The sequence below is a fragment of the Hydra vulgaris genome, chromosome 03 (assembly GCF_038396675.1).
Source record: "Hydra vulgaris chromosome 03, alternate assembly HydraT2T_AEP".
NCBI lineage: Eukaryota > Metazoa > Cnidaria > Hydrozoa > Anthoathecata > Hydridae > Hydra > Hydra vulgaris.
In genome coordinates this window covers 25,306,532-25,332,928 of record NC_088922.1, presented here as the reverse complement: position 1 = coordinate 25,332,928, position 26,397 = coordinate 25,306,532, and the positions used below count along the sequence as shown (strand labels likewise).

The following is a 26,397-nucleotide window of genomic DNA, read 5'->3' as shown; positions in this document are numbered from 1 at the left end:
TATTTAAAAGACATAAAAAAGTTATCCTTCCATAAAGTTATAAAAAAACATATCAAATTTATGAAAACATAACTAAATAAAATTATTTAAAAAACAATAATAAAAAAACGCAAACATATTAATACATATATAAGCAATTTTAAAATGCTATTAAAAGCTTCTACATAATTTGAAGTTATAAAAAAAAAGAAAAGAATTGCAAATAAAAACTTTTTGTTATAGAAGGTTTGAAAGAACAGAGATTGAGAAATAAATAAAGAAATAAAAAAGAGCAACAAGAGCAACAAAAAAAAAAAAAAAAAAAAAAAAAATAAATTAGACATACTTCCGATGAAAACATTCCCATACATTGTTTCAGTAAGTTTAAAATATGATTGGAGGAAATTTTCGAATCTAAAGAAAAAAAAAAAATCTTATGTCATTCAAAAATTACATTAAATATAAATTATTACAAATATATTATATAAATATTATAATATTATACATATATATATATATAAATATATATATATATATATATATATATATATATATATATATATATATATAAATTTTATTAGCTTTAAAAAAAAATATAATTTTTTTGTTTCAATATAATCAGATCATCATTGTTTCTGATACAGACTTAGGCTACTACAGACAAAGAGGCTACTTAATTGTGGTTAAAACCCTCTCAAATCTATAACACCGAAAAACGAAACTTGACAAACAAGATCGCTGTGAAACAAATTGAGCGCAGAACTACCAGGGACGTGGTGGGGATTGAACTAGGAACCTCTCGCTTGTAAAGCGAGTACTCTACCACACTACACCACTACCGCATAATCAATAATTAGGTAAGTATAACATTCTATTAATATATAATAATATAATTACTATATAAATAATATTTAATATTAAAATTAATAACAAATTTTTTTTTAACATTATCATTATGATACACCAAAAGCCCCTAGAGTAGCCAATCTTTAACCTGATGTGAAAAAAACTCCTATCTGTAAATTTAATGGCTTAAATTAAAAACAAGACATCGGTCTACCTTGGTAACCATCGGTCAATGCTAATAGTTTTGAGAACATTTTTCAGTTTTTCATAACTTTATTGTATGCATACATAATGTACGATACATACTAGGGTGTCCCAAAAAACAACATTTTTGAAAAATATATGCAGAGACCCCCTTAATGTCTTCTATCTAATACAAAAACACTAGATTTAAAATTTTTTTGAATAAAAAATATTTTAAGGGGTCCCTCAAGACCCTCGAATATTTAATGAGTCCCTAATATTTTCAAAAAAAAAGTTTTTTAAATGTCAACCTGGTACTCAAATGAAGCAAAATTATATAAAAATTTCAAAAATAATATTTAATTTGGAAAAATTTTAACTTATTTATCAAAATTGTCATAAAAATACATAAAAAATGCATTTTTTTGTTTTTTGTTAAAAAAAGTAATTTTTCATGTAATAAAACCAAAAATAACAATTCTATATTTGAAATCTATATTATTTTTGAAATTTTTATATAATTTCGCTTCATTTGAGTACCAGGTTGACATATTTTCGAAAATTTTTTTAAATTTACAGATTAGATTACAAAAAATTTCAAATCTAGTGTTTTTGTAATAGATAGAATACATTAAGGGGTCTCTGCATATATTTTTCAAAAATGTTGTTTTTTGGGACATCCTAATACATACATTATTTAACTTAGCGAAACATTAAATTAAAAAAAATTTTTTTACTAGTTTTGTTGTTTTAAATTTTGTTTAAGTTATTTAAACTTTAGTTGTTTTTTTTTTTGCAACAGTCATCTAAAATGTCTTAATGGGCTTAGACCTCTCAATTTTACACTTAAACCTATTTGTGAAACATTTTTTTCCAATTTTATAAAAATTTTAAATAAAATAAAAATACTTAAATAATAAAAAAAAATTTTATCATTATATGCATCTAAAATGCTTAAATGGACTAAGATCCCCTCAATTCACCCTTTTTCCCATTTATGGCTATTTGCACTTTGATTTGATTTTAAAAAAGCTTCTTTTTATTGTTATAATACAAATACTGAATAAAAAAAGTTTCATTTGAACTACACAACATAAAACCTGGCAGCCTCTTTGACATACAATGGTCAGCATTCTAGTCAACTACTAAACTGTTTTTATATCTACCCACTTTTTTTGTATCTACCCAATTTTTTCTTCTACAATTTAATTTCTAAATCAAAAACTTTAAAAAAATAGTTAATAAACTAAGCTAATTGTACACATTTGATATGAAACGCTCATTAGAGTGGTCCATTTATAAAAAAATTTTTGTTGAAATTTTAACTGGAGTTTTTACCTTAAAACACTGAAAGTTAGAATAATGGATTTTGCAAATGTTGTGTAATCTTTTTATCCATTAATTGTTATTTTCTTAGTGGGAGCTTACGCAATTTAATTATTAATCATTAAGAAATAATTATACAAAATTTGATTAATTTATGACTATTTGTACGTATCCCACAAAAGATTTATTAAAATATAAATATACAATTAATCGCATTACTGAAATTTTATTTTTTTGTTTGTTAAAAATTTTTTTCAATTGATTTCCCTGAGTAATATGCTGCTTTTCAATGTTTTTTCACAATCTAAGCAAGTTTTTCTCTTTCTGGATCAAAACATTTGTCTTAGATATATCCTATAAACTTGATACCTCGCTATGCAATACTGTTGACCATAGAAAGATTGCATACAACTTTTTTTGCAATGTTGAAGTCCTCAAATTTGTTTCAATGCTATGATTGAATATTTAGGCATTCTTGAGGTCTGTTGAATTTTAACAGATGAAAAAGCAACCATGACTTTTCGTCGATGAAAGACAATAAAAAGGGTTTTTCTTTGTTACGCCAAATAACAATTGAAGGCTTGGGTTTGTAAAGAGTGAATACTTTAGATCTTGGTAAGTTTATAAGTTTCTGACCCATCATGGTCTTTCCAGGTGTCAATTAAAGGACTTGATAGTTTTTTCTGCATTTTAAAAGTCAACTGATTTAAATTTCCTTATTAAATAAAAGAAATGTTATCTCGAGCAGCAGCTCGAGATAACATTTATCTGGAGCAGCAGCAGTAGTAGCAGCTTGCAGAAAGTACTTTCCATAAAAAAGAAAAATGTACTAACCCTGAATGTACTCGACCATCCACTAAAACTTTTTTGAGTAGGAATATTTTTGGATAATAAATAGTTTTTGACATTTATCTTGCATGATGATCAGAACCAGTATTCCAAATGTGGAAACTTCTTTTAACAAGTACACTGAAAAAAAAAAAATAGAATAAGCTCCACTAGTTCTCAATAGTCTTTAAAAGTTTTTCTCCAACCATTCTATTGCCAATTTTTTTTCTTCAAATGCTTGTTAAAATAAAAAATATTTTGATCATAAGGAATAAAAATATTTTGATCATAAATATTTTGATCTAAGTTCCCCCAATAATAGTTCTTTTATATACTCTTGTTATGAAACTCTTTTTTTAACCTTTTACACAGCTGAACTCTTGGTGATTTATTTGGGTCACAAGTAGCATTTGATGTTGCTTTTATAAAGAGCTCTGGACATTTATGTCTACATTCCATTATGCACTTCACTGTTTGCAGCTGTTGTATCATAAATAAGTACAACAACAGACGCTTTTAGTTGCCACTTATCACTTATTATTAAATTTGTACATCATTTAACAATATTACATTTGACCAGGACCATCAGCAATTTGAAAAAGCTCCTAAATTGCTAGGAGTACCTGGTGGACCTACATACACAGCAAATTGCTCATCATTTTTTTCCAGTAGCTTGCTTGAAAGCTTTTCTGCCCCAATGAATTTTTAAAATTCAGTAGGAATCCAAGTTTCTTTAATTAATTTAGTTTTTTTAATTAATTTAGCTTATTTAATTCTGATCTTGCTCTATGAACTGATATTTTTAAAAGTATAATATTATATAAAGCTGCTCCACCTACTGTTAGTCTTTCCTAAAATAAGTCGCTATTGTCTTTTAATAATACCTAATATTGGATCCATCAGCAATTGTTCATGTTTTTTTTAAAGATTCCTCATTTTAAAATTTTCAGCGTTATCTCAGATTTCCAATGATTTTTTGCTTTACTTTTCTTTCTTGTCTTCCATTTTCGGGAATTTTTTCAATATATCATACTCGGTTACCAAACGGACAATCTGATCAACACAGTCCATCCTGCTAAACTTTGTTAGAATACAAGCAGGTAACCAAAAGTTAGCAATATTATTGCTAACTAGATTATTTGCAATCAGTCTTGTTTCTTTCCCAGGATTGTTTTCTCTCTCAAAAAAATGTTTTTGCAATACAGCAACTCCTTAGTGATTACCAATTAAACTGTTTGAATTCCAAGAAAAAATAACAATTAGTGGGTAAAAACATTGTGCAATGCTTTCAAAATACATTACTCGAATTTTCAATGTTTTGTGGGGTATCTAAAAATCACCCTAAAATCAAAATTTTTGGTATTTGAAGTTTTTTGATCCAATGTCATAACTGAAAGAAACCCTGACTAAAATAAAAAAAGTTTAAAATGGACCTTCCTAAGCGCACATACCTCGGTTTCAAAATCTTTAAATCAAATTGCACACATTTAAGATTATTTTGATAACACCATTTTATTTTTCTTTCACTTAACTTTCAGTAAATAAAAAAGACTGTAATTTAAACTCTTTGGGTAAATTTGAATGAGAACAGTAGCGCCTTGGATTTTATATTTGGTAGTGATCTCAGTTTGCTACCATCTTTTTTGAGAAAGCACTTTTGCAAATCTGCTACTAAATGGAGAGTCTGCATGCAGCACAGTTGCAGAGATGCAAATCAAGTCTTGCAACTGCCCAGCTCTGTTTATTAATAATTATTAATAATGCAAACTTAAATTTTTTAAAAAAAAGAAAAAAAATTATTAATAAAAAAATTTGTTAAAAATCTAAAAATTAAATACTCTATCCATTCCAAACAAAATTTATGATCAAAGATACCTTGTTGTTTTAAAGTTTCTTCACAATATTTTGCAGCAATTGCTGCTGATTGGTGATTTTTGTTGTTAGCCACAGCAACTTTCAACAATGACTTAATGTTAGAATGAGCAGCTTTTCTTACCTAGTTAAAGAATAAATTCACTATAAAGCTATATAGTATATCTATATTTAGTCTAAACAGTTTATTTACCTGATCTAAAATATGAGAGATTACAAAAAAGGAGTAGACTAAACAGTTTATTAATTAAAACATTTTATGTTAAAACTTTAAAATTAAATTGTGCAAAATATATTAACTAAAAAGTCAAAGATAAAAAAAAAGCCCTTACTCTTGGTTTACTGTGAACTGTGAATGTAAGCAAAGCCTGAAAACATTGTTGGGTTGAAGACTCATGCCATACCGCTGCTTCAACTGCACTCAAAAAGATAGTCAAGCATTCTAGTAGCTACAAATACATAAACAATAAAATATTAGAAAAATAAAAAAATATATTTTTTTAACTTATAACAATGATTTATATATATACCTAACTTATTATTGTCTGGTATGCTCATTTGCATGTTTTTTTGACACAATGCTTTTAAAATGGCAAAAAATATTGATGACAAAAAACACAAAGCTTATTATATACTAGCAAAAGAGGACCCATAAAATGTGTAATGGAAACTAGGTTAGTCAATTATGTTAACTCAAATATGTTGTTAGACTTTTTATGTAACAACTTTTCTGTTTCAGAGAAAATAGAGAAAATAAGCAATCTATATAACAAACATAGTAATCTACATCAAATTCTAAACAAAAGAGTTAAATAACCTAGATTAGTTGATGTAACTGAAGGCTCTGGTACCACATATACATATCAACACATCATACCTTACCGAACTCTTCCTACATAGATTGCAGTAAGTAATTAACAACAGTTTTTAAACTAGCATTTAGGTGTTCATTTAATATAATGAACACCTAAATGCTAGTTTTAATAACCCTAACCTTACAACTGGCAGTTATGAAAACGAGCTAAACCAAATTTATAAAATCATTATCAATAGTGCAACTGCAGCTTATTGTGAATACCACAACCAGGAAAAATAACCCATTTATTCCAAACCCTGATGGACTCATGATTTAAGTTGAAATAAAAAGGTTCTGTCGTAGCATTTTTGAAAATGGAGAGATACCGGTTTCCAAGATATTTTAATTCTATGACTTATAATATGTATAAAATAGCTCAAAAAAACTTCAGGAAAGCCGTTAAGTTAGCTCAAAACAACAAACTCTACAAGCAATAGGTTGTAATTGAAAAGCTAAAAAATATTTAACTAAAAATTTTTTGGAATGGTTTTAGAAGAATTAAAAAAGATACAAACTCATGATTATTCACAATAAACAATAAAAAGGATCAAAACCACAGAATTTGTTTGAAAAATTATTAAACACTCCTCGAATAACTCAAAGCAATATAACCCGAAAAATCTCACTGTGCACAAAACATGATAATATAATAATAACCAAATAAAATATTAAAGATGCTATATCTAACTTAAAATCAAACAAGTCTAGCAACTCATTTGGTATCTCATTTGAACATTTGAAACATGCAAATTGTGACACATTGACGCAATCGCTAATTAATTTCTTTAATTTCTCAATCAATTATGGATGGACTCCAAAATCAATGTCTTCATCTATCATTATACCACTAGTTAAATCATAAAAAAAGTCTTTCGTTAACTCAAACAACTATCGACGTATTAGTATAATATCAATTTTTACAAAAATTCTAGAATATCTGATTTTAATAATACATCCGGAGATCAAGAATACTCACCTGGTACAATTTGGATTTAAATCTAACTCTTCAACCATGCATGCAGAATTTGTAATTAGTGAAACTATTTAACATTGCACTAGTAAAATTCACCTGTTTGTTTATGCTCCTTAGATGCAGAAAAAGCTTTTGATAACTGTAACTAGGAAATTCTTTTTGATAAATTGTACTTCAATAAAAAAAAAATACCTTTGCATATAGTTAGGACAATCTTTTCATTATACTGTAATAACAGTGCAACTGTTTCATACCAAGGTTGCAAATCAAATGAATTTTATCTTAAAAAAGGAGTAAGACAGGGTTCAATTCTATCACCTTTATAATATTTATACCCAGGACCTTCTCAAAACCATTAAAAGTAAAAGTAATGTAGGTACGTGTATATATGGTAACTTCACAGGTGTGGTAGCGTATGCTGATATTATACTTTTAAGCTCAACTTTATCTGGTCTGGAAAAATTAATAAAAACTTGTAATGTATACTTCAATTCAAATTGCATAAAACTAAACCCTGATAAAACAGAGATCCTCCTGAAAGGTAAAAGACAGTTACAAAGCTGCACAATATCTCTCAATGGTAATCGAATAAATTTACACAATAGACTCAAACACTTGGGGTTTATATGGGATACAGAGCACTCTACATTTGCCTCACTTGATCGGATAAACATTGCTGAAAAAATATCTAATTTTCCAGCAGTTATTCAAATCCTTGTTCAACCTGGAATCCTTTTGCTCATCCATAATCTATCACACAATTATATCAAACCTTGGTAGTACCAATATTAACTAATGGTCTGGAACTTTGTAAAACCTATGACATAACAATACAAAATCTAGACAGAATCGGAAGGAGCGCAATAAAATCACTTTTCAACCTTTCAAAACATTGCAAAAATTATTTACACTCATTGTTTAAAATTCAAGACATCAAAATGCATTCACTAGAATAAACTGAACTTATTTATATTATCAATTTTTTGTAGATGATGTCTAGCAGGTGTACCATATTAGTGGACTAAGCTTTGAAAAGTTAAGGAATGAAAAAAATAGAATACGTTTTGTGGTGGTGAGGGATAAAATCCCAAAAGGTATTGAGAAAACATTGAAATATTCGTTATATTGGTGGAACATAAAAAGAACAGAGAAACATTTTCGAGCAAACTCTAGAAGAAAACATTCCAAAATGATTTCTATTCTTCCTTTCAAACTTAAAACAATTTTATACTTTTACCTTGTAAAAATATTTACAGTATGTTGGTTGGTTAAGGTGGTTAAGAAAAAAATAATAATTTCTTTTTAAAAAAATTAAAAAAAACAAAAAAACAGAAAAAACTACACCAAAAAAATATATTTTAAAATTAAAAAAACCACAAGTAAAAAATCAAAAAAGTTAAAAAGGAAAAAAAACTACAAGCAAAAATATTTTACTTTTTTGATTTTTTTGAACATTAAACTAAGCAACATGTATTGACTTAATAAAAAAATTAGCTCTTTTGTGTAAAGTTTTTCTTTTGTTCATTAAACAGAAAGTGCAAATTTAATTTTTAATTTAATTTAAGACTCATGGGAAAACTAAATTTAGCATTTTGCAATCCCTTAGCTTATGTATTTGGTACAGGATTAACCATATTTTCATATCTTTTACTACATTATGTATAAACATTCGGTACTTTGTTTCTAAATTTAAAAAGCGCGTTAAAGAAAACACTTGTTAAGGAAGCTCTTGTCTAATTCTTGTTACTATCTATCATTAAGTAATACCACAATTATTGACAGACAGACACAATCTTGCTAGATTATATTGCTTAGATTAATTTTATTTTTCGACTTATTCATTTACTTGTATTAAAACAATAGACAAGTTTTTCTTCTGTTGCTGAATATTTTGATTATTTTGATAAAAAAGTTAGTTTTATAAAAGTTTGATTTTTATATTCTTATTTTATCTGAATTTATTGTATTTGTAAATAATAAGCATATTTTATGTAATTTTAATTTTATTAATTAACAAAAATAAACTCTTTAAAAAAAAAATCTTACACTTATCAAGAGTGCTGCACGACCATTTTCATAATACTTAGAAAGTAGTTCCATAAATAATTTAGAAGATTGGGAAAACTTCATTTTTAAAAGTGCCACTGGTAGCCTTAAAACAATCAAATACCATGACTCATCATAATAATTGTCATCATATTATGTCATTGGCATCATCATCATTAACTTCATTATCATAGAATGAATTGATAAAAAAAATTTCATACTTTTTTAATACTAGACTAAGAAGATATGTTATTGCTGTTGCAGAGTCTTCTCCATCATTTGATGCTAATGTAGTCATCTAAATATAAATTCAAAAACAAAAATCAATTAACAAATCATTTTTAACATTAATTTATACCCAAATGAGAGTTTGGGTATTAATAATGTAGCTTAAGTAAATAACAAGATCATGATTAAATATATGGAAAATTCTGGTTTTCAGCTTTTCACATCTTTGCAATTAATTTTTTATTGTTGCATCATATAAAAATTTAAAAATAGATAATAATTAATATAATTTTGCTTCTTTTGTTATAAAATTATTAGTTGATAAAATGATATTAAATTCAAAATAATTAAAATGTAGAAACATTTAAATTTGATTTAAACGTCTAAACTGTAGAAACATTCTATTACAATAAGTAAAATAAACAATTCTTACATTGGACAAAATCTTTTTTTTTGTTAAAAGGTAATTTGAAATTCAAATATTTAAAATAAAAAAAATTAGTCTTACTTTTAAACCAAATTTATTTTATTAAAAAAAAAAAAAAATTTCAATGACTGCTTTGTTGTTATATTTAACTGAAAATGTTAAGTTTAAGATATTATGTTTTTGTTGTCAATTCTATTTTAACTAGTGTTTTTTCACTGTTTAACATGATGTTGATATGTAATTAAAATAGAAGAACTAAAATAATTAGCAATTATAAAATGATTATGTACAACTAAATTGATTTTACAAAAAATATAATTAGCATTTTTATCTATTATTATCTATTAATGTCATTAATATAAATTATTTACTTGAGGTTAGCTTTTACTATATGCAAAAATCCTTTAAAAAAAATATATTTACTGAATAGTATTTGTAATATACTCCATTAAACATACATCAATAATAGTTTAAAAACTTTTTAATGATGCAAGGCTATCTTTAATACTGGCCTAGCAAACACGCAACTGAACAGAAAGACTGGAGGCTAATTTTTTAGCTGAAATTTAAAAGCCTAAGATATTAAAAAAATACATATCTTGAATGCACTATGCCTCGGAAGTGTTGGGTTACTTCATGCTCGTCTAACTATGACAAACATAATGAAAAATATGCATCTGTTTATCGTTTACCAAAAGGCAAAGATAAACAATTCTAGCGATAACTGCAATTTCAAGAGACAATATCCCTGATTAAAATACACTGCGGTATGCTCTAAACATTGGCCTGAAAATGTTAATTTGATAATGATAAATGGTAAAAATAACCAAATTGAAAAACCTCCAACAATATTTCATAACATTAATCTTAGTCGAATTCCAACAGCACCAACAAAACCAGGTAAAACAACCCAAACATGTTATCAGTAAGAAATATTCAAGAGGATGAAATTAATAGTTTTTAATTTTTATTCTAGAAACTGGAGTGACACGGTGAGGAACATTCTAATTATCTGACTGTTTTGTTTCTATAATAATATATTGGATGCTATTTGATAATATATTCTAGTTTTTATGATAATACATTCTACTTTATGACACAAAAAACATTACTTTTTATGTCATTAAGTAGAATATTATTTCATGAAAATATATCAAAATAATGATAATATAATAGCAAATAAACATATAATAGCAATAAAAATTTATTACAATAATAAAAACAATTTTTATTACTATTACTATTATTTATATTACTATTCTTTTTCATTCTACTGTTATTCTGTTATAACATTCTGACTAATTTTAATTCATAATACTCTTTTAGATTTCTTCTTCAAATTTCATATGGGTTCACAGTGTTTAATTAAAAGTGATTCAACGTATATATTTCATATGGGTTCACAGTGTTTAATTAAAAGTGATTCAACGTATATATTTCATATGGGTTCACAGTGTTTAATTAAAAGTGATTCAACGTATATATTTCATATGGGTTCACAGTGTTTAATTAAAAGTGATTCAACGTATATATTTCATATGGGTTCACAGTGTTTAATTAAAAGTGATTCAACGTATATATTTCAAATGGGTTCACAGTGTTTAATTAAAAGTGATTCAACGTATATATTTCATATGGGTTCACAGTGTTTAATTAAAAGTGATTCAACGTATATATTTCATATGGGTTCACAGTGTTTAATTAAAAGTGATTCAACGTATATATTTCATATGGGTTCACAGTGTTTAATTAAAAGTGATTCAACGTATATATTTCATATGGGTTCACAGTGTTTAATTAAAAGTGATTCAACGCATATATTTCATATGGGTTCACAGTGTTTAATTAAAAGTGATTCAACGCATATATTTCATATGGGTTCACAGTGTTTAATTAAAAGTGATTCAACGCATATATTTCATATGGGTTCACAGTGTTTAATTAAAAGTGATTCAACGCATATATTTCATATGGGTTTACAGTGTTTAATTAAAAGTGATTCAACGTATATATTTCATATGGGTTCAGTGTTTAATTAAAAGTGATTCAACGTATATATTTCATATGGGTTCACAGTGTTTAATTAAAAGTGATTCAACGTATATATTTCATATGGGTTCACAGTGTTTAATTAAAAGTGATTCAACGTATATATTTTATATGGGTTCACAGTGTTTAATTATAAAAGATTCAACGTATATATTTCATATGGGTTCACAGTGTTTAATTAAAAGTGATTCAACGCATATATTTCATATGGGTTCAGTGTTTAATTAAAAGTGATTCAACGTATATATTTCATATGGGTTCACAGTGTTTAATTAAAAGTGATTCAACGTATATATTTCATATGGGTTTACAGTGTTTAATTAAAAGTGATTCAACGTATATATTTCATATGGGTTTACAGTGTTTAATTAAAAGTGATTCAACGTATATATTTCATATGGGTTCACAGTGTTTAATTAAAAGTGATTCAACGTATATATTTCATATGGGTTCACAGTGTTTAATTAAAAGTGATTCAACGTATATATTTACGTATATATTTCAACGTATATTTTACATTTCAACACTTCCACAGAACTGAATAAGAGATATAGACAAATTTTCTGTTTTATCTGAAGCAGTTTGTTTTTTAAACAATATCGAAATGACTAAAATAAAAGAAGTTTTATAGGAAGAATAATTTGCGATGAGAAGTACCACTGTTGGAGAGCCTTTGTACTCACCATATACTATTGTTCGAGTCTTTGAGTATATGGCTGTATCTCGAGTATTATACAAGCGTTTAAGAAATGACTTTTAGCTACCTAGCGCATGATCTGGAACAAAATTGACCTAAAGAGCAAATAAACTTGATACTGTATCTTTAATTTCCAAAATATTTCACAGTTTGGAAGACAGACAGCGCTCATTAAAATGGTTGATGAAGTATACATTAAAGCAACTGTCACATTTTATGGTGGAAAAGTCTATGGTCATGCTCAGGATAACCCAAAGAAGCTTGCCAGAACACTCCTTGCTGTAGTGGTTAAATGCACTACAGCAAGGAGTGCATTTAACCACTAGCACTACTTGCAGAACCTAGATTGTTCGTATGGTATGGGCGTCTAATTTGGATTCCAATTTCCAATATAGTGTTGCTGCTAATGCAATTGAATCTATGAACAATTCATTGGAAAACCTATTTTCGTAATTTGCGGTAACAACCAAGTAAATAGGCATTTTTTTTACTTATTTTGATACAGTTCCTAAAAAATCTTGGAGAACAAAAACAAATATATTTTTGTTATATGATTATATCCGCTCATAGAGGAATTTACATATCAATTGGCTTACAAAAAAGACTAAAGAGATTTAACTTCAATTTGGTGAAGCTGAGGAGTTAGTTACTGATTGATCTGAGAGATCTTGAGAAATTGAGATTGTTAGAATTAAACTCCCTTACTATATTATCTCATCTAAATCTGTTAGCCATATCTTCTAAGCTTGTATAATGGCAAAATGTAAAACTAGTAATCCGTGTTTTTTGTGTTGAAACCCTGACAGCTTTGAAAACAAACTCAGTTATAAATCAGGAGTAAGTTAAAGGTATTGTTGATATTCTGTTGCTATTCTGCAAATTTTTATTGATGCATGGAAATTATAAATGTATGAAAAATGTATAATGATGTAAGATTGCAAGATCCTTTGCGAGCTGCCATTCAAAGTGTTAAAGATAATCGCTTACAACATTTATCAAAAATAGAAATGCGCAAAAATATTGGTTCAAAAAATGGTAAAAATAGAATAAAAACTTTGATAACAGCAGATGAAATATCTCACACATTAAGAGAATAATACTTAACTAGCTATTTACTTGAAACTAGTCAAGATCATCTATATACTATGTTTGGTGATTTTTCAACTGATCCTTTAGAGAAAGCCTTTGGTAAATTAAGACAAGGTGCAGGTGGTGCCTACTTTCCGCTCAGTAGCTGTTGAGAAAATTCATATTTGCCATGCTTTATTCCTATTAATTATTATTATTCCTATTATTAAGATTTATTATTATTATTATTATTATTATTAAGATTTGATGCAGACTTTTATGACTGCTCATTCTTGTGATGTCTTCGACAGCTAACTGAAGAAGAGAGTGAGATTTTTGACATACTGAATGATTTAGAAGAGTCTATGAAACAAGACAACAAAAAGGGATGTTTTTATATTGCTGGATACATTGTTCACAAAACTGAAATGTTGAAGATAATTTTATTTATTAGGAAATGTATGGCATACTTGAAAGAACTAAATAGGAGAGATTTAAAACTTCCTGGTGATATCTTGTGTCAGTGGGTGTTTTTCTGCTACATTTTATTTATGAAACAAAATTTTTCTGTTATGGTTTGTCGAAAATCATTATCTAAATATTTTAATTCAACTAATTCTATTTTTATCATGCTCTTCCAAAAATAAGCATTTGTAGTAGAATCTTATCAAATATACTTTTAAATAACTATACAAAGCATTTCTGTTCAGTTGCGCAATTGCAAGCCTGTTAACATAGCCTTGTATTAATGTCAAAAACTAATGAATATTTTTAAATTGATATATATTTTTTAAATAAATTTATAATAGTAAATAAATAAATAAATAAATAAATATATATATATATATATATATATATATATATATATATATATAAACTTCTTACAAGAGCACCAAAATACTCTGATTCAGTCTCAGATCCACCTTTGCTTCTGATAACCTTTATATGAAAATTGGAAAAAAAAGTTTGATCATTATGACTTATCATATTCAATATATTTGTAACATTGACAAAATATTTATGGCCACATATAAATTAGTCAAGGGATATTTATATATATAGTGATTATTTATAGAAACAAAGATTATACAAATACAAAAAAACTTTTGGTATTTGTATAATCGTTTACAAGTTTATAAGTATATTACTTGTTACATCTAATATTTATTATGTTTAATACTTAAAAAGTATTAAATATAATAAATATATGTAACAAGTAATATACTTATAAACTTGTAAAAATAAACAATAAATAAAACATATTTACCTCAGTTACAGCTGCCAGTATGGCACATTTCTAAACAGAATTGATGATTTTATATATATACATATATGTACATATATATATATATATATATATATATATATATATATATATATATATACACAAATATATATATATAAACACACACATATGCATAGATATTTTAGGATGTGCCATTTTTCAGCAATTTTTTCAAACTAAATCCTAACCACCTGGGTTAGTTAATGGGTTGGATAAAAATGATTTTACGCTGAAAAAAAATTTTTGAAACACATTTTGAAGGTCCCCATTTTTACAATATGTGCCCCAAAACCCCCACTTTTTAAACAAAACATATAGGCGTTGCAAAATATACATTTTAATGAAACAATTTTATTTTGCTCGATCTCATGTAGCTGGGATAATTAAGGTCAAAAATTAATTTTCTGCTAAGAAAAATATACAACAACATTGTTTAGGTCAACAATTATAAATTAGTAAATAATAAAGTCAAAATTTTGTTCAAAAACAGTTTGTAAAACTCAACAAAACTTTCTTCATGTTTTTGGTGAAAAATCAAATAAATATTCTCCAAAATTAATTCTTTGTGTGGGCCATTTTTTTTTTGCCACTCTCTGTTGTTTGTCCTTTTTTGAACTCCCTGAAATGATCCCTACTTTGCTGAACAGCCAACATTATATCTTGCCTATCCTCTTCATTGTGAACAAAATTAACAAACTCTGACACAAGCTTAATTGCCAGTTCAGAGCAGTCGTTGACTACATATATTTGGCGAACAAATTAAATGAAAGTTATAAATTGGTCAATAAATCCCCAAAAAGATGAAGGATAGTTCAGCCAAGGTTAACCATTGTCTTAACTCAAATTTAACAGACGGAAAATAAACCACAAGTTTCTACCAATTAACTGTGACAAGCAAACAGAGGAAACTAAAGAGGAACGCACAAACCATACAGTATAAAATATAGAAATAAATTCTGCCATTTTACTGATTTCTTTTTGTAAACTAGCTGTCAATTCATAAGGCAACTGATTACTTAAAACTTGAATTTCAAAACAATATATAGACTTTGCTATAAAACTGCATGAGAAATTGATCCCAGAGCATAAACATTAAAGCTTACATCCGGAAATAAATAGGGGGGTCTAAGTTTTACTAGTTCTTTGTAATCACCTTTTGGAAATACTAAATTGGCAAGTGCATATTTGCAAAACTGAACAGTTTCTTCAATCTGTTTTTCTAGATGTTTCTTTACCTGGAACTTTGTCGAACTTTTTAAACTTTGATTTATCCATAGTTTCCATTGTTGTTTTACAATTAGCTTGGAAAACTTTGAACATCAGATTTTCAGGAGCATAAGTTTTACCAATGCAAACTTTTTCGCTAATGTAGGGGGGGTTTTACGGCACAAATTGTAAAAGTGAGAACCTTCAAAATGGGTTTAAAAATTTTTTTCAGCATAAAATCATTTATATCCAATTGGTCAACTAACCCAGGTGGTTGGGATTTAATTTGAAAAAATTGTTGAAAAATGATGCAGCCTAATATATATACATCAGTCTTACAGTAGTGGGGCATGATCCCATGCTATTCCTGACCACTCATATATATTTTTTCTACAACTTGCTCATGGTTTTTTACATGTTTTAAAATATTTCAAAAAAGTGCAGAACTATAAAACCTTTAAACTTCGATCTTTTCTAATGAAAAATATTTTATATTAATATTACGTGAATTGCTTTAAATAAAATTAAAAATTACTTTTAACAATTGCTTACATTTAAAACATATTTAAATTATTGAAGTACTTTATATATAATTTTTCTTAATTTAAAAAGTATATATTTTTTTCTTTTTTTATGTATTTTTTTGACAAATTATTTTTTTTATAATAAAACATATCTTTTTATTTTTTATGATTAATCTTATTTATTTAGAACAAGTTTTAAGAACCACAATTATGTATGTATGTATGTATGTATGTATGTATGTATGTATGTATGTATGTATGTATGTATGTATGTATGTATGTATGTATGTATGTATCAATTTGTTATACAAGTATAAACAATGAGTTTGTTTTCAATGAACTTTTTAAAAGAATCATTAAAGTTCAAAACAGTCAAAAATAACAAAACTTTTTAAAATGCAAATATTAAAAATAAAAATAAATACAAAAATAAAATGTTTAGTAATTCTAATAATTCTGATAAGGAACTTTATAATAAACTAGTAAATCAAAAAAAAATTATTTTTTCAAATCCATGCTTTATGCAAGCAGAATTCTATTGGGCCTAGAAAATTTTTGTTATCTTTTGTAGAAGGAAAAATTACTGTTTTTTTTTTTAAAAATTTAAAAATTACTGTTTTTACTAAATTTTTTTTTTTAACTTAATAACTTAAGACTTATTCACTTAATAACTTAAAACAATAGGTTTTTAACTTAATAACTTAAGACTTATTACTTAATAATTTAAAACAATAGGTTTTGAATCGCTGCGCTTTAATGTCTTCGAAACTGCAAATAATTTGCAAATCAATGATTTTTGTGACGTAATACGCAATTCATATCAAATACATTAAATGTATGGGAAAATACAAATTAAATTTTTGTTAACTTAATTAACTTTTTTTGGTCAAATTTTTCCATTTCCTTGTATTGTCATCGAAAATGATTAAGTGTGCAAAATTTGAGCAAAATTGGTTGAAAAAAAAGCTTTCAAAAATTGATTTCAAATTTTGTGGCACACAAACATATATATATATATATATATATATATATATATATATATATATATATATATATATATATATATATATATATATATATATATATATATATATATATATATATATATATATATATATATATATATATATATATATATATATATATATATATATAGAAAGTAACCTTATATAAAGAATAAGGAATAAAAATATAAGGAATAAAAATAAATCATTTATGAAAAATATTATATATAAAACTTTTAAAGAAATAGCATTTGCAGGTGTTAAACCAAAAAAATTTGTTGTTTTTTAAAATTGTACTTAACTTCTTGCAAACTTTTTTATATTTTCTGTTGTTGGAATGCATTGCAAAGAATTATTTGAAAAATTTGAGAATTGAATTATAGAAGCAAGTTCTCGAAAAAATCCCTAAAATTGATTGGAAAATCCCAATTTTCAAGAAACTTATTCCAAGAGACATTTTTGCAGTTACGTAATCGCTTAGTTATACCAATAATGGCGATTTTATTTCAAGTTTTACACAATAATTAAATTAGAACTTCTTATGCTATTTTTGAATTAGTTTTTATATATATTATTAATTTACAATAATTTTTAGAATTATTAACTTTAATTTGGCAAACTTTATTTGGAGAATGGGATTTTTTCACCTTTAAATTGGGAATATTAATTTTATAAGCATTTGGGAATACCGCATTTGATAAGGCCCCACAATGCTAGTTTACACCCTGACGTTTCTTAATTGATTTGTATCTTTAACAATACTGTTTGAAGCTAATTCTTGGATTTGATATTTACTAAATAAGGAATAGATTGGCAACTTGTTCTTATACGAACTAACACTATTGGCATGCTTTTTACTTCTTTCATGACTTTTTACTGCCTGAATGTCCACGTTATTTAAATCAAATGTTTTTTGACAAATAAAATATTGCCTGTGCAGGACTATTAGAAACATCTTTTAGCTAAAACCAATCAGTGTTAAGTATTTTATTTAACCCATCTGTGCTAAAGTAACATTGTTTTGACATATTTATTTTTATATATTTATTTTCTAAAAAAAATATGTAAGCACATTTATATAAGTACAACACAAACTTTTAACTTTTCCTAATATTTAGGAATTAAAAGTATGAATATAAATTCAAAACAAACACTATGTATATTTAAAGAATTTGACTAATTGCTAAAACAAAAAATACTACAGTGATAGATTTGAAATAATTTTTTAATTAATAACATAATATGACAAAATTAAAACTTTGTTCACTTTCACAGATTTAGTCATTTAGTCCTTTGAGATAGAGGAACAAAGTGACTGCAATAAATTGCTTTACTGTTTGACATAATATTAAAAATACTTTTAAAAAGTGAAAAATTTGAAAAAGAATAATAATAAACATATTCAAAATGTTCATTTTGTATAAGTTATTCTTTTTAATATTATTAGCTATTATTTTTATTTCATGTTAAAACACTTTTATCATAAAATTATGAAGATTATTTATAAAAAAAATTATGAAGATTATTTATAAAAAAAATTATGAAGATTATTTATAAAAAAAATTATGAAGATTATTTATAAAAAAAATTATGAAGATTATTTATAAATAAAATTATGAAGATTATTTATAAAAAAAAAAACTAATCTAAGTGTATTCAATAGTTTGTATTGCATCAGAAGAAATCATGCTTTCCAATGTAGCTGCCATTATAAAATATTAAACTTTTTTGTTATATATTAAAATTCACAATAAAAATAATCAGTATAAAATAAAAACTCTAAAATACTAAACAGCAGTTGCAACCAACAAATAATTATATAGCATATCAAATATAAGATTTTTAGTTCCTAATACACAAAAAAATATATGTTTTGTTACTAACTCCATTAATATTCCCTGACTTTTACAATGACTTTTGGAAAATTTAATATACTCCCTGACCATTCAGCATAGTTTAGAATTTTCCTGACTTTTCCAGATTTCCAGTTAAAATTTAACAAATTTATCAGAAAATATAAGTTTCAGCAGTATACTATTTTTTCAATACTACTTTATATGTTAGTAAAGATTTCCAGAAAGTTACAGGATTGCACTATATATCATAGTATCACAGCAACCATTTAAATGCAGTTCATGTATGGTCACGCATAGAAGTTGTCAGAATTATCAGACAGGTAACTTTAGATTTTAATTTATTGTCAATATAAACATGCATCTCTTACATAATTACATATTTTTAAAATAGCAGCTTTGCAAGTAATAATGATTTTTTACTTTTAAAAAGTTAATAGCAAACAAAAAAAACTACTTGATGCAAAAAAAGAGCGCTTTTTTTTTGTGACAAACAAAGGTTTAAGTTTCCATCATTTATTAAAAAATAATTATATTGCTAAACGAAATCCTAAAATTTCTAAATAGTTTCTTAATAATTAAGAGACGCTGATTATTAATAAAAAAAGATGTGTTAAGATCTCTGTTGGCAATATTCCCGAAAGGCTGTCTGAAAGTCGCCTCTCTTTATTATCAAAATTTATGCGTTTTCATCAATAAATGCTTACATTAAAGAGTAAAAACAACAATACGTGTTAAGAATTATGCTGAATTTTTTTTAACTATTCTTTATTCGAAAAATAACTAATAAATTATGAAAAATTATATCTTCTTTCATACTTCGGAACCAGTTCAATTCAAAGTAATTTTTTCCATTTTTAATTACTCAAAAAGTAGAAGCTTGTGTTAACCAAGTGGCGAGGTATAACCAAGTCATGTTGAGTTGGATTAAGATTGTCAATTAGGTACAACATTGAGTTTAGCTGGAAAACTGATCGAAAGTGATTATTTTTACAAAATGTACAACAGAAAAACGATAGGTTGTTCTGTTCTCTAGAAAAAGCTCATTAGGGAGGTCATCAACTGTAAAAATTATTGCTGGGCTGTTTCTACAAGAAAAAAAAAAGAGGTTTCTCAAAAAAGCAATTTTTATTAGTCATAATGCTGCCACAATCCGAGCATAGTCTTTCCTTTCACATGTTTAGAATGACACTGCTAATATCCCATTCAAAAAAAATGTCCTTTATTAGTCTCTTCTGAGTATTTTTACAGTTTTGCATTCAGTCGTGGCTTCATAAGATTGTAAATCAACTAAATACTTAATGAAGAACTCATATTCAGATCCAAAACAATCTATTATAAAGCTTCCATTCATCAATATAGTTGGTTAAATCGTAAAGATTTTAACTACCCAATTAGTTTTGGCTTCAACACCACTCATCTTTATCTATTAGCTGATATCATATAAAGATTTTTTAAAGGACTACTTTGCAAAAAGTTCATCAAGTTTGGCGCAAGCAAAAGGTTCATCAAGTTTGGGGGATGCAAAAGGTTCATCAAGTTTGGCATCAAGTTGAACTGATGTCCAAAGAGATAAAAGAAAATAATCTATTGTACAAATAACTTCAGCTGCTGAATTAGACTTTATTGTACTTTTAGATCCCCATTTAGACACTTTTGAAAAGAATCATTCTAGGTTATTGTTTTTATTAGGTGATTGAAAGTTTTGAATTTCTTTAGTGATGACAGTCTCTATAAGGAATCATCTGGAAAAGTATTCTCCTTATCAGAGTTTTGAACTTTATCTATTTCTGACTCACTCGATCAAGCTTTACTTTGTGACCTTCGTCACTCATCTCCAATACAGCCAACTTTGGAATAACAGACAACAACAAACCAGCTGGACATTTGAATTCTTTGATTCTTTTTTCTCCACTTAAAAGAAATAAAATAACGCTTGAATGTGACTACAGCAACTGACAGTATGCATTCCTGTTTTACATACATAATACCTACAATTGATGCCGAGTTGATCATTGATGTTGGGTAAATTCTTAATAAATACAATGTCATTTTACTGTGGCTAGACCAGACATCTACGTTTATTATTTTAGAACATTGGGTTGAATCAATTGTTCTATTAAGTCTTAACTCGTATTTTTCTTTGTTAAGATGCTCTGATATATAACTCAAGCTTTGCCTAAGCATAGGAACCTATAGTTATAGGTTTGTATTGTGCTTTGATCAAGTACCGGAAAATCTTTATTATCTTGAGATTCCAATTTAGTATAGGCATTTTTATGGTAAAGCTACTTTTTTATTATTTAGATTAAATTCTCTTTGTTAAAGTTCTCTTTGTTAAGGCTCTCTTTCGTAACTCTAATGATTTCTACTTTGTTGTCATTGTCGGAGAGTAATCTTCCAAAATATTTATTAATCAATGCGGCAGCAATCCGGTAATTATCTAGCGTATGAATGAAGCTTATGTTGTGAACCTTATCCAAGGCTTGAAACGATTGTTTAAGAAAACTATTGATAACTTCGATAACCCATGGAGTCTTTGTAATGAAGCGTGATTAATTCGCTTCTAAAGTTGTAAACTGTTTCTGGTCTTTTCTAAGACAAGCTGGTATTTTTATCAAGCCATGATCTTTCTTAAGCTCTTCAATACAATCACAGAATCCGCAATCCAATATAATGATGTCGTTTGGTCGAATTAAAGAACATAACCTTTGGTCTTTGATTAGAATTTCACTTAATATAGTCACATCATTTTTTGTTGCTGTGAAAAAGCCATAAACATCTAAGATATATCCATTATCACGTGTCATATATGAACATATCATGAATGACTTTACAAAGTGTTTGTTTTTTTGAACACTGTATGTTTTACGCTAAAAAAATATTATTGCTACTCTTTTGACAATAGCAGTAAGTGCCAGCTGCTATTAATATCAATTGAACATCACTTGTTTGAAAAATCTCTTTAGCAACAAGGCTATATTTTTTCATAATTCATTTCTTTGGATGTGGTTCACGCGTAGATTATTAGGAATAAAATCGATGGTTAGTGACTCTCTGACTTGCTGAAGTATCCAACTTATATCAAATTCAGGATCCAAATTAAAAAACATTGATATTGTCAAATGATCCAACCCAATTTTGAGCCGGAATAGATTTATTGCCAAAGCTCCAGTTTTATAGCGCTGGGTTGAATTTCTCATTGAATCAAGTGATTCAATAATTTAAATAAAATGTTTTCTTGTAAATCAAGTTATTGAGACATTTATACTTGATCAAAGTTTTTTTATTCATGAAATGGTAAAAAAGCAAATTTCGAAGTACAGAACTATGCATTGTTTCAAAAAGATTTTTAGCCTTTTTTTTAAGTTTTATATTAGCTTTACCAATCTCCATACTTTGTTTTATTAATAGATTTGACGATTGACAAAGAAGAATGCTGCAACACCTCGAATTAAGTAGAATCAATATTTTTTTTTTCTATATAGACATCAACAATCACTTCATTAGAAATATTTCTGAACTTTTTGTATAAGTTATTCTTTCTACAAACAAGACAGCTTTTGTGAGACAAAATAGTACAAAAAAAAACTAAAAATAATGATTCATCATTAGGATTGCATTTTTTGTCAGTTGTTTCTTTTAAAATAACTTGTGAATATGAAACTCCAGAATTATCTTTGTTGTCGATTACACATTCAGCTAAAAATACTTATAAATCGTTTACTGGAAATGAAAATGCGTTATTGGATTTCCGGCTTTAATTTAATTATCGTTAATAGATTCTTTATAATTATTTTTTTATTTTTTTTTATTTCGTTGTGAAGCGTTTTGGCACTTCTTAAAGATTTTATCATTTTTCTTAATCAAATCCAATTCTTTCTTTCGAATTTCATTTAAACTACCAATATTTTCTTCAGAACCAACTTCACTAAACTGTTTTAGTTCTAAAAAACCATTACGGCAAGCACAATACAAATATCAAGCATATTTTTATGCTATTTAAAGTTTAGCAATTAAAAAACTAATTACACATTATTATTATTTTAAACTATTAAAGGTTCCGAGTTACGCAATAAACATGTTTTAAAAAAGATGCAGTTTGTTGCGATGGTTTGATGTTAGTTTTAACTGGAATTTTTTATATAAGAAGAATTTTAAAAAAATCTTTTTTTTTTTTTTGTTTATTCAACATTAATTATACAACTTTTTTTATTTGTTTGTGTATTTTTTTTTTTGGTTGATGTATATAAATTAACATAAATAGATAAAAAATAATTTAAAAAATATTTTTATTTGGACTTTGAAAAAAAAGAGAAAAAGATTTATTTGCTATTTTCCTAATATAATAAAAAGTTAGAACCTTGTCAAACCAACGCGACAAACCTTGTCAAACTAATGCGATGAATTAGTGCTAAATAAAGTTGCCAAAAAATAAAGACTTAAAATTTACAATTATTCGGACTATTTAATGGATTTTTCTCGAATATTATCAATTTTTTCCAGAATTTTTCCTGAATTTCTTTTGTGCCATTCTGGTAGATTTTAAGGTGATATTTAATAATAAATTGACTAAAAAGTGAAACTTTGATATTAAGAGGCAATTTTCTGGGGGCGAAATTTACATGCTTATTCGCGTCATGCTCTTTAATGTGTACTATTTTTTAGCTAATAAATTTTTGTTTTTTTTTTTAAATTTTTTTTTTAAATTTGGTAATTATTTTTGTTAATGTTTGTTATGAGAAATTGTCTAAATAAATATTCTTGCGATTGCAAGATGATAAATAAAAGTTTTTTTAATATACTTCTTTTATTTGAGAAATTTTTTAAGTGTCATAACATCTTTTCTTTTTCTGGACATTTTTGATGGAAAAGTTAGAGTAATAGAAATAAAATTTTCTTTGTTTTTTCTTAACTTATTACATTAATGTAATATTTAAAAAAAATTTACAAATACTATTTACAAATTTTGTTAATCTATCAAACTATAAACATCAAACTATCAAACATAATTTTTATGCAAACTTTTACACACAATCACTATTCAAACTTCATAAGTGGTTTTTATAATGTTAATTACTTCTTTTATCTTACCGCTTAAAAGATACCTTTAGACTTGTTTAAATATTTTTAAAAATGATAAAAAGTGGCTTACATAAATGGCTTGGCACATACATGAATGACATGCCAGTTTATATTTTACAAATACAACACAAAATACATAATGCAATTATATAAATGTCATCTGTTTTTTGCATAACCTAAGAAACAAAATTTATTTTTAAAAAATGTTTTATGAAATTTTAAATAAAAATCAAATTTTTTTTGTAAACATATAAATGCTTTAAATGATTTAAAGTTTTAGACCCTGTTAACAAATTTTGATGCTTTTAAAAAATTCAGTCTTATTTTATTATTACTAATACTAATTCTATATAATATTAATTCACACTATTCTAAATTCTTTCCTAATGAAAAAATTTAAAAATCAGGTCGAAAATTATATGTAACCAACAATTGAGTAGCAACCCTGAATTTCAAAACTACTGTGTTAGTTTGATATCTACATTAAAACCAGTAAAGAAATAAGTTAAACGTACAAAACATTTTGCTTTATTATCTGAGATAATATGCTCCAAAATTTATTCAATACATACTAGAAAAGATAATTAAACGGGGTAATAAATTTCAAGTAAATAAATTTTTTGATCTCACATATACTTTGATTTTACGCACACTTGCGTTTTAAACATAACTTGAAACCTTTTTTGATATAGAACTTTTCTTTTCTTCACCTATTTATAAATCCTGATTTTTCAAATATATAAACAATCTAAAACAACTTTAATATAAAAATTCAAACAGTTTTCATAATTTAAAAAAATATATAAACAGGCCTTCCCAGGAGGGGCGTGCAGTCGCACGCCTTGAGTGAACACGGATATTTTTTTTTTTTTGGATAACTCAGCCGTGCTTTTTTAGCATATATTAAAAAAAAAGCATTTTTAAAAAGGCGCTGAAAAAATCAAATTAAATTTGTTGTATTATTTTGTAATTTTTTTAATAATTTATTCTTTTCATTAATAAGGAAATAATAACATAAAAATTATATATATATATATATATATCTTTTTTGAATTTTTTTTTCTTATAACAAAATTTTTTTTTTTTATTTTATATATTTTTTTTTCTAATTTTAAATTTTTTCGCATTAGTATGTCTTTCTACAAAAAATAACTTCTAAGTTCTAGAAGAATTATTATCTACAAGGTTCTTGATAAAGATATGAACGTTTAGCTCATTTGGTTAAGACTATGCATAGCGCCGCGGAGACCCGGGTTCGCATCCCGCGTCGGCAGAGCACATTTTTCGAAATAAATTAAAAGAGTTTTCGGTCACATTTTATGTTTACTTTTTCGACTTGTCTCAAATATCGTTGCTGAAAAAATCAAAATAAATCAATCAACCTAAAATCAATTAACCTATAATCAACCTAAAAATATATTATAAATAATTATAATATAAATAAATAAAAAATAAATATAAATAAATAATTTTTTTTTTTATGTTTACTAGACATTAAAAAAAAATAATTGTAAAAAGAAAAAAAAAATTTTTTTAAATAAGTATAAATATATATATATAAATATATTTCATTTTTATGTTCATATTTTTATAATAATAGTAAGAATAAATTATGAATAAAAATAATAAAATAATACGACAATTTAGTTAGGTTTTTTCAGCGCCTTTTTAAAAATGCGTCATTAATATAAGCTAAAAAACCGTGGCCAAACTCTCAAAAAATATATATATATATGCGTGGTCACTCAAAGCGACCGACCGCACCCCTCTCCTGGGAAGGCTTGTATAAATGATAAATCAATGTACTTTAATATATCAAATATACCTCTTGATCTAGTGAATTAGGAGAATGCCATTTATCTAGAACAGCACTAAAAGTTATGTTAGAGCAATCAGTAAGTCCGCTTATAGAAAAAGCTGTAGACTTTGTTGATTCTGCAGTTTTTTCACTGATAGCAAGGTCTCCAAAATCTTCAATTTCCTCATCGTGTTTTTCTAAAGCTTGTAATGTCAGTCCTAAATAAATTTAAACTTAAAATTATTTAATAAAAATTTAAATTTT

At 26.0% G+C, this 26,397-nt stretch overlaps 1 protein-coding gene across 1 annotated transcript in view; it reads right to left on the bottom strand.

Moving 5' to 3' along the window:
• LOC100202359 (RRP12-like protein) overlaps positions 1 to 26,397 on the bottom strand; it is an 86,626-nt gene that overhangs the window by 51,506 nt on the left and 8,723 nt on the right. The window contains exons 2-9 of the mRNA XM_065792760.1: positions 26,161 to 26,351; positions 14,646 to 14,675; positions 14,264 to 14,317; positions 9,131 to 9,207; positions 8,910 to 9,015; positions 5,367 to 5,483; positions 5,038 to 5,158; positions 326 to 393 (exon numbers count right to left, since the gene is read on the bottom strand). Coding sequence (XP_065648832.1) covers positions 326 to 393; positions 5,038 to 5,158; positions 5,367 to 5,483; positions 8,910 to 9,015; positions 9,131 to 9,207; positions 14,264 to 14,317; positions 14,646 to 14,675; positions 26,161 to 26,351 — 764 coding nt within the window. The remainder of the gene's footprint in view (positions 1 to 325; positions 394 to 5,037; positions 5,159 to 5,366; positions 5,484 to 8,909; positions 9,016 to 9,130; positions 9,208 to 14,263; positions 14,318 to 14,645; positions 14,676 to 26,160; positions 26,352 to 26,397) is intronic.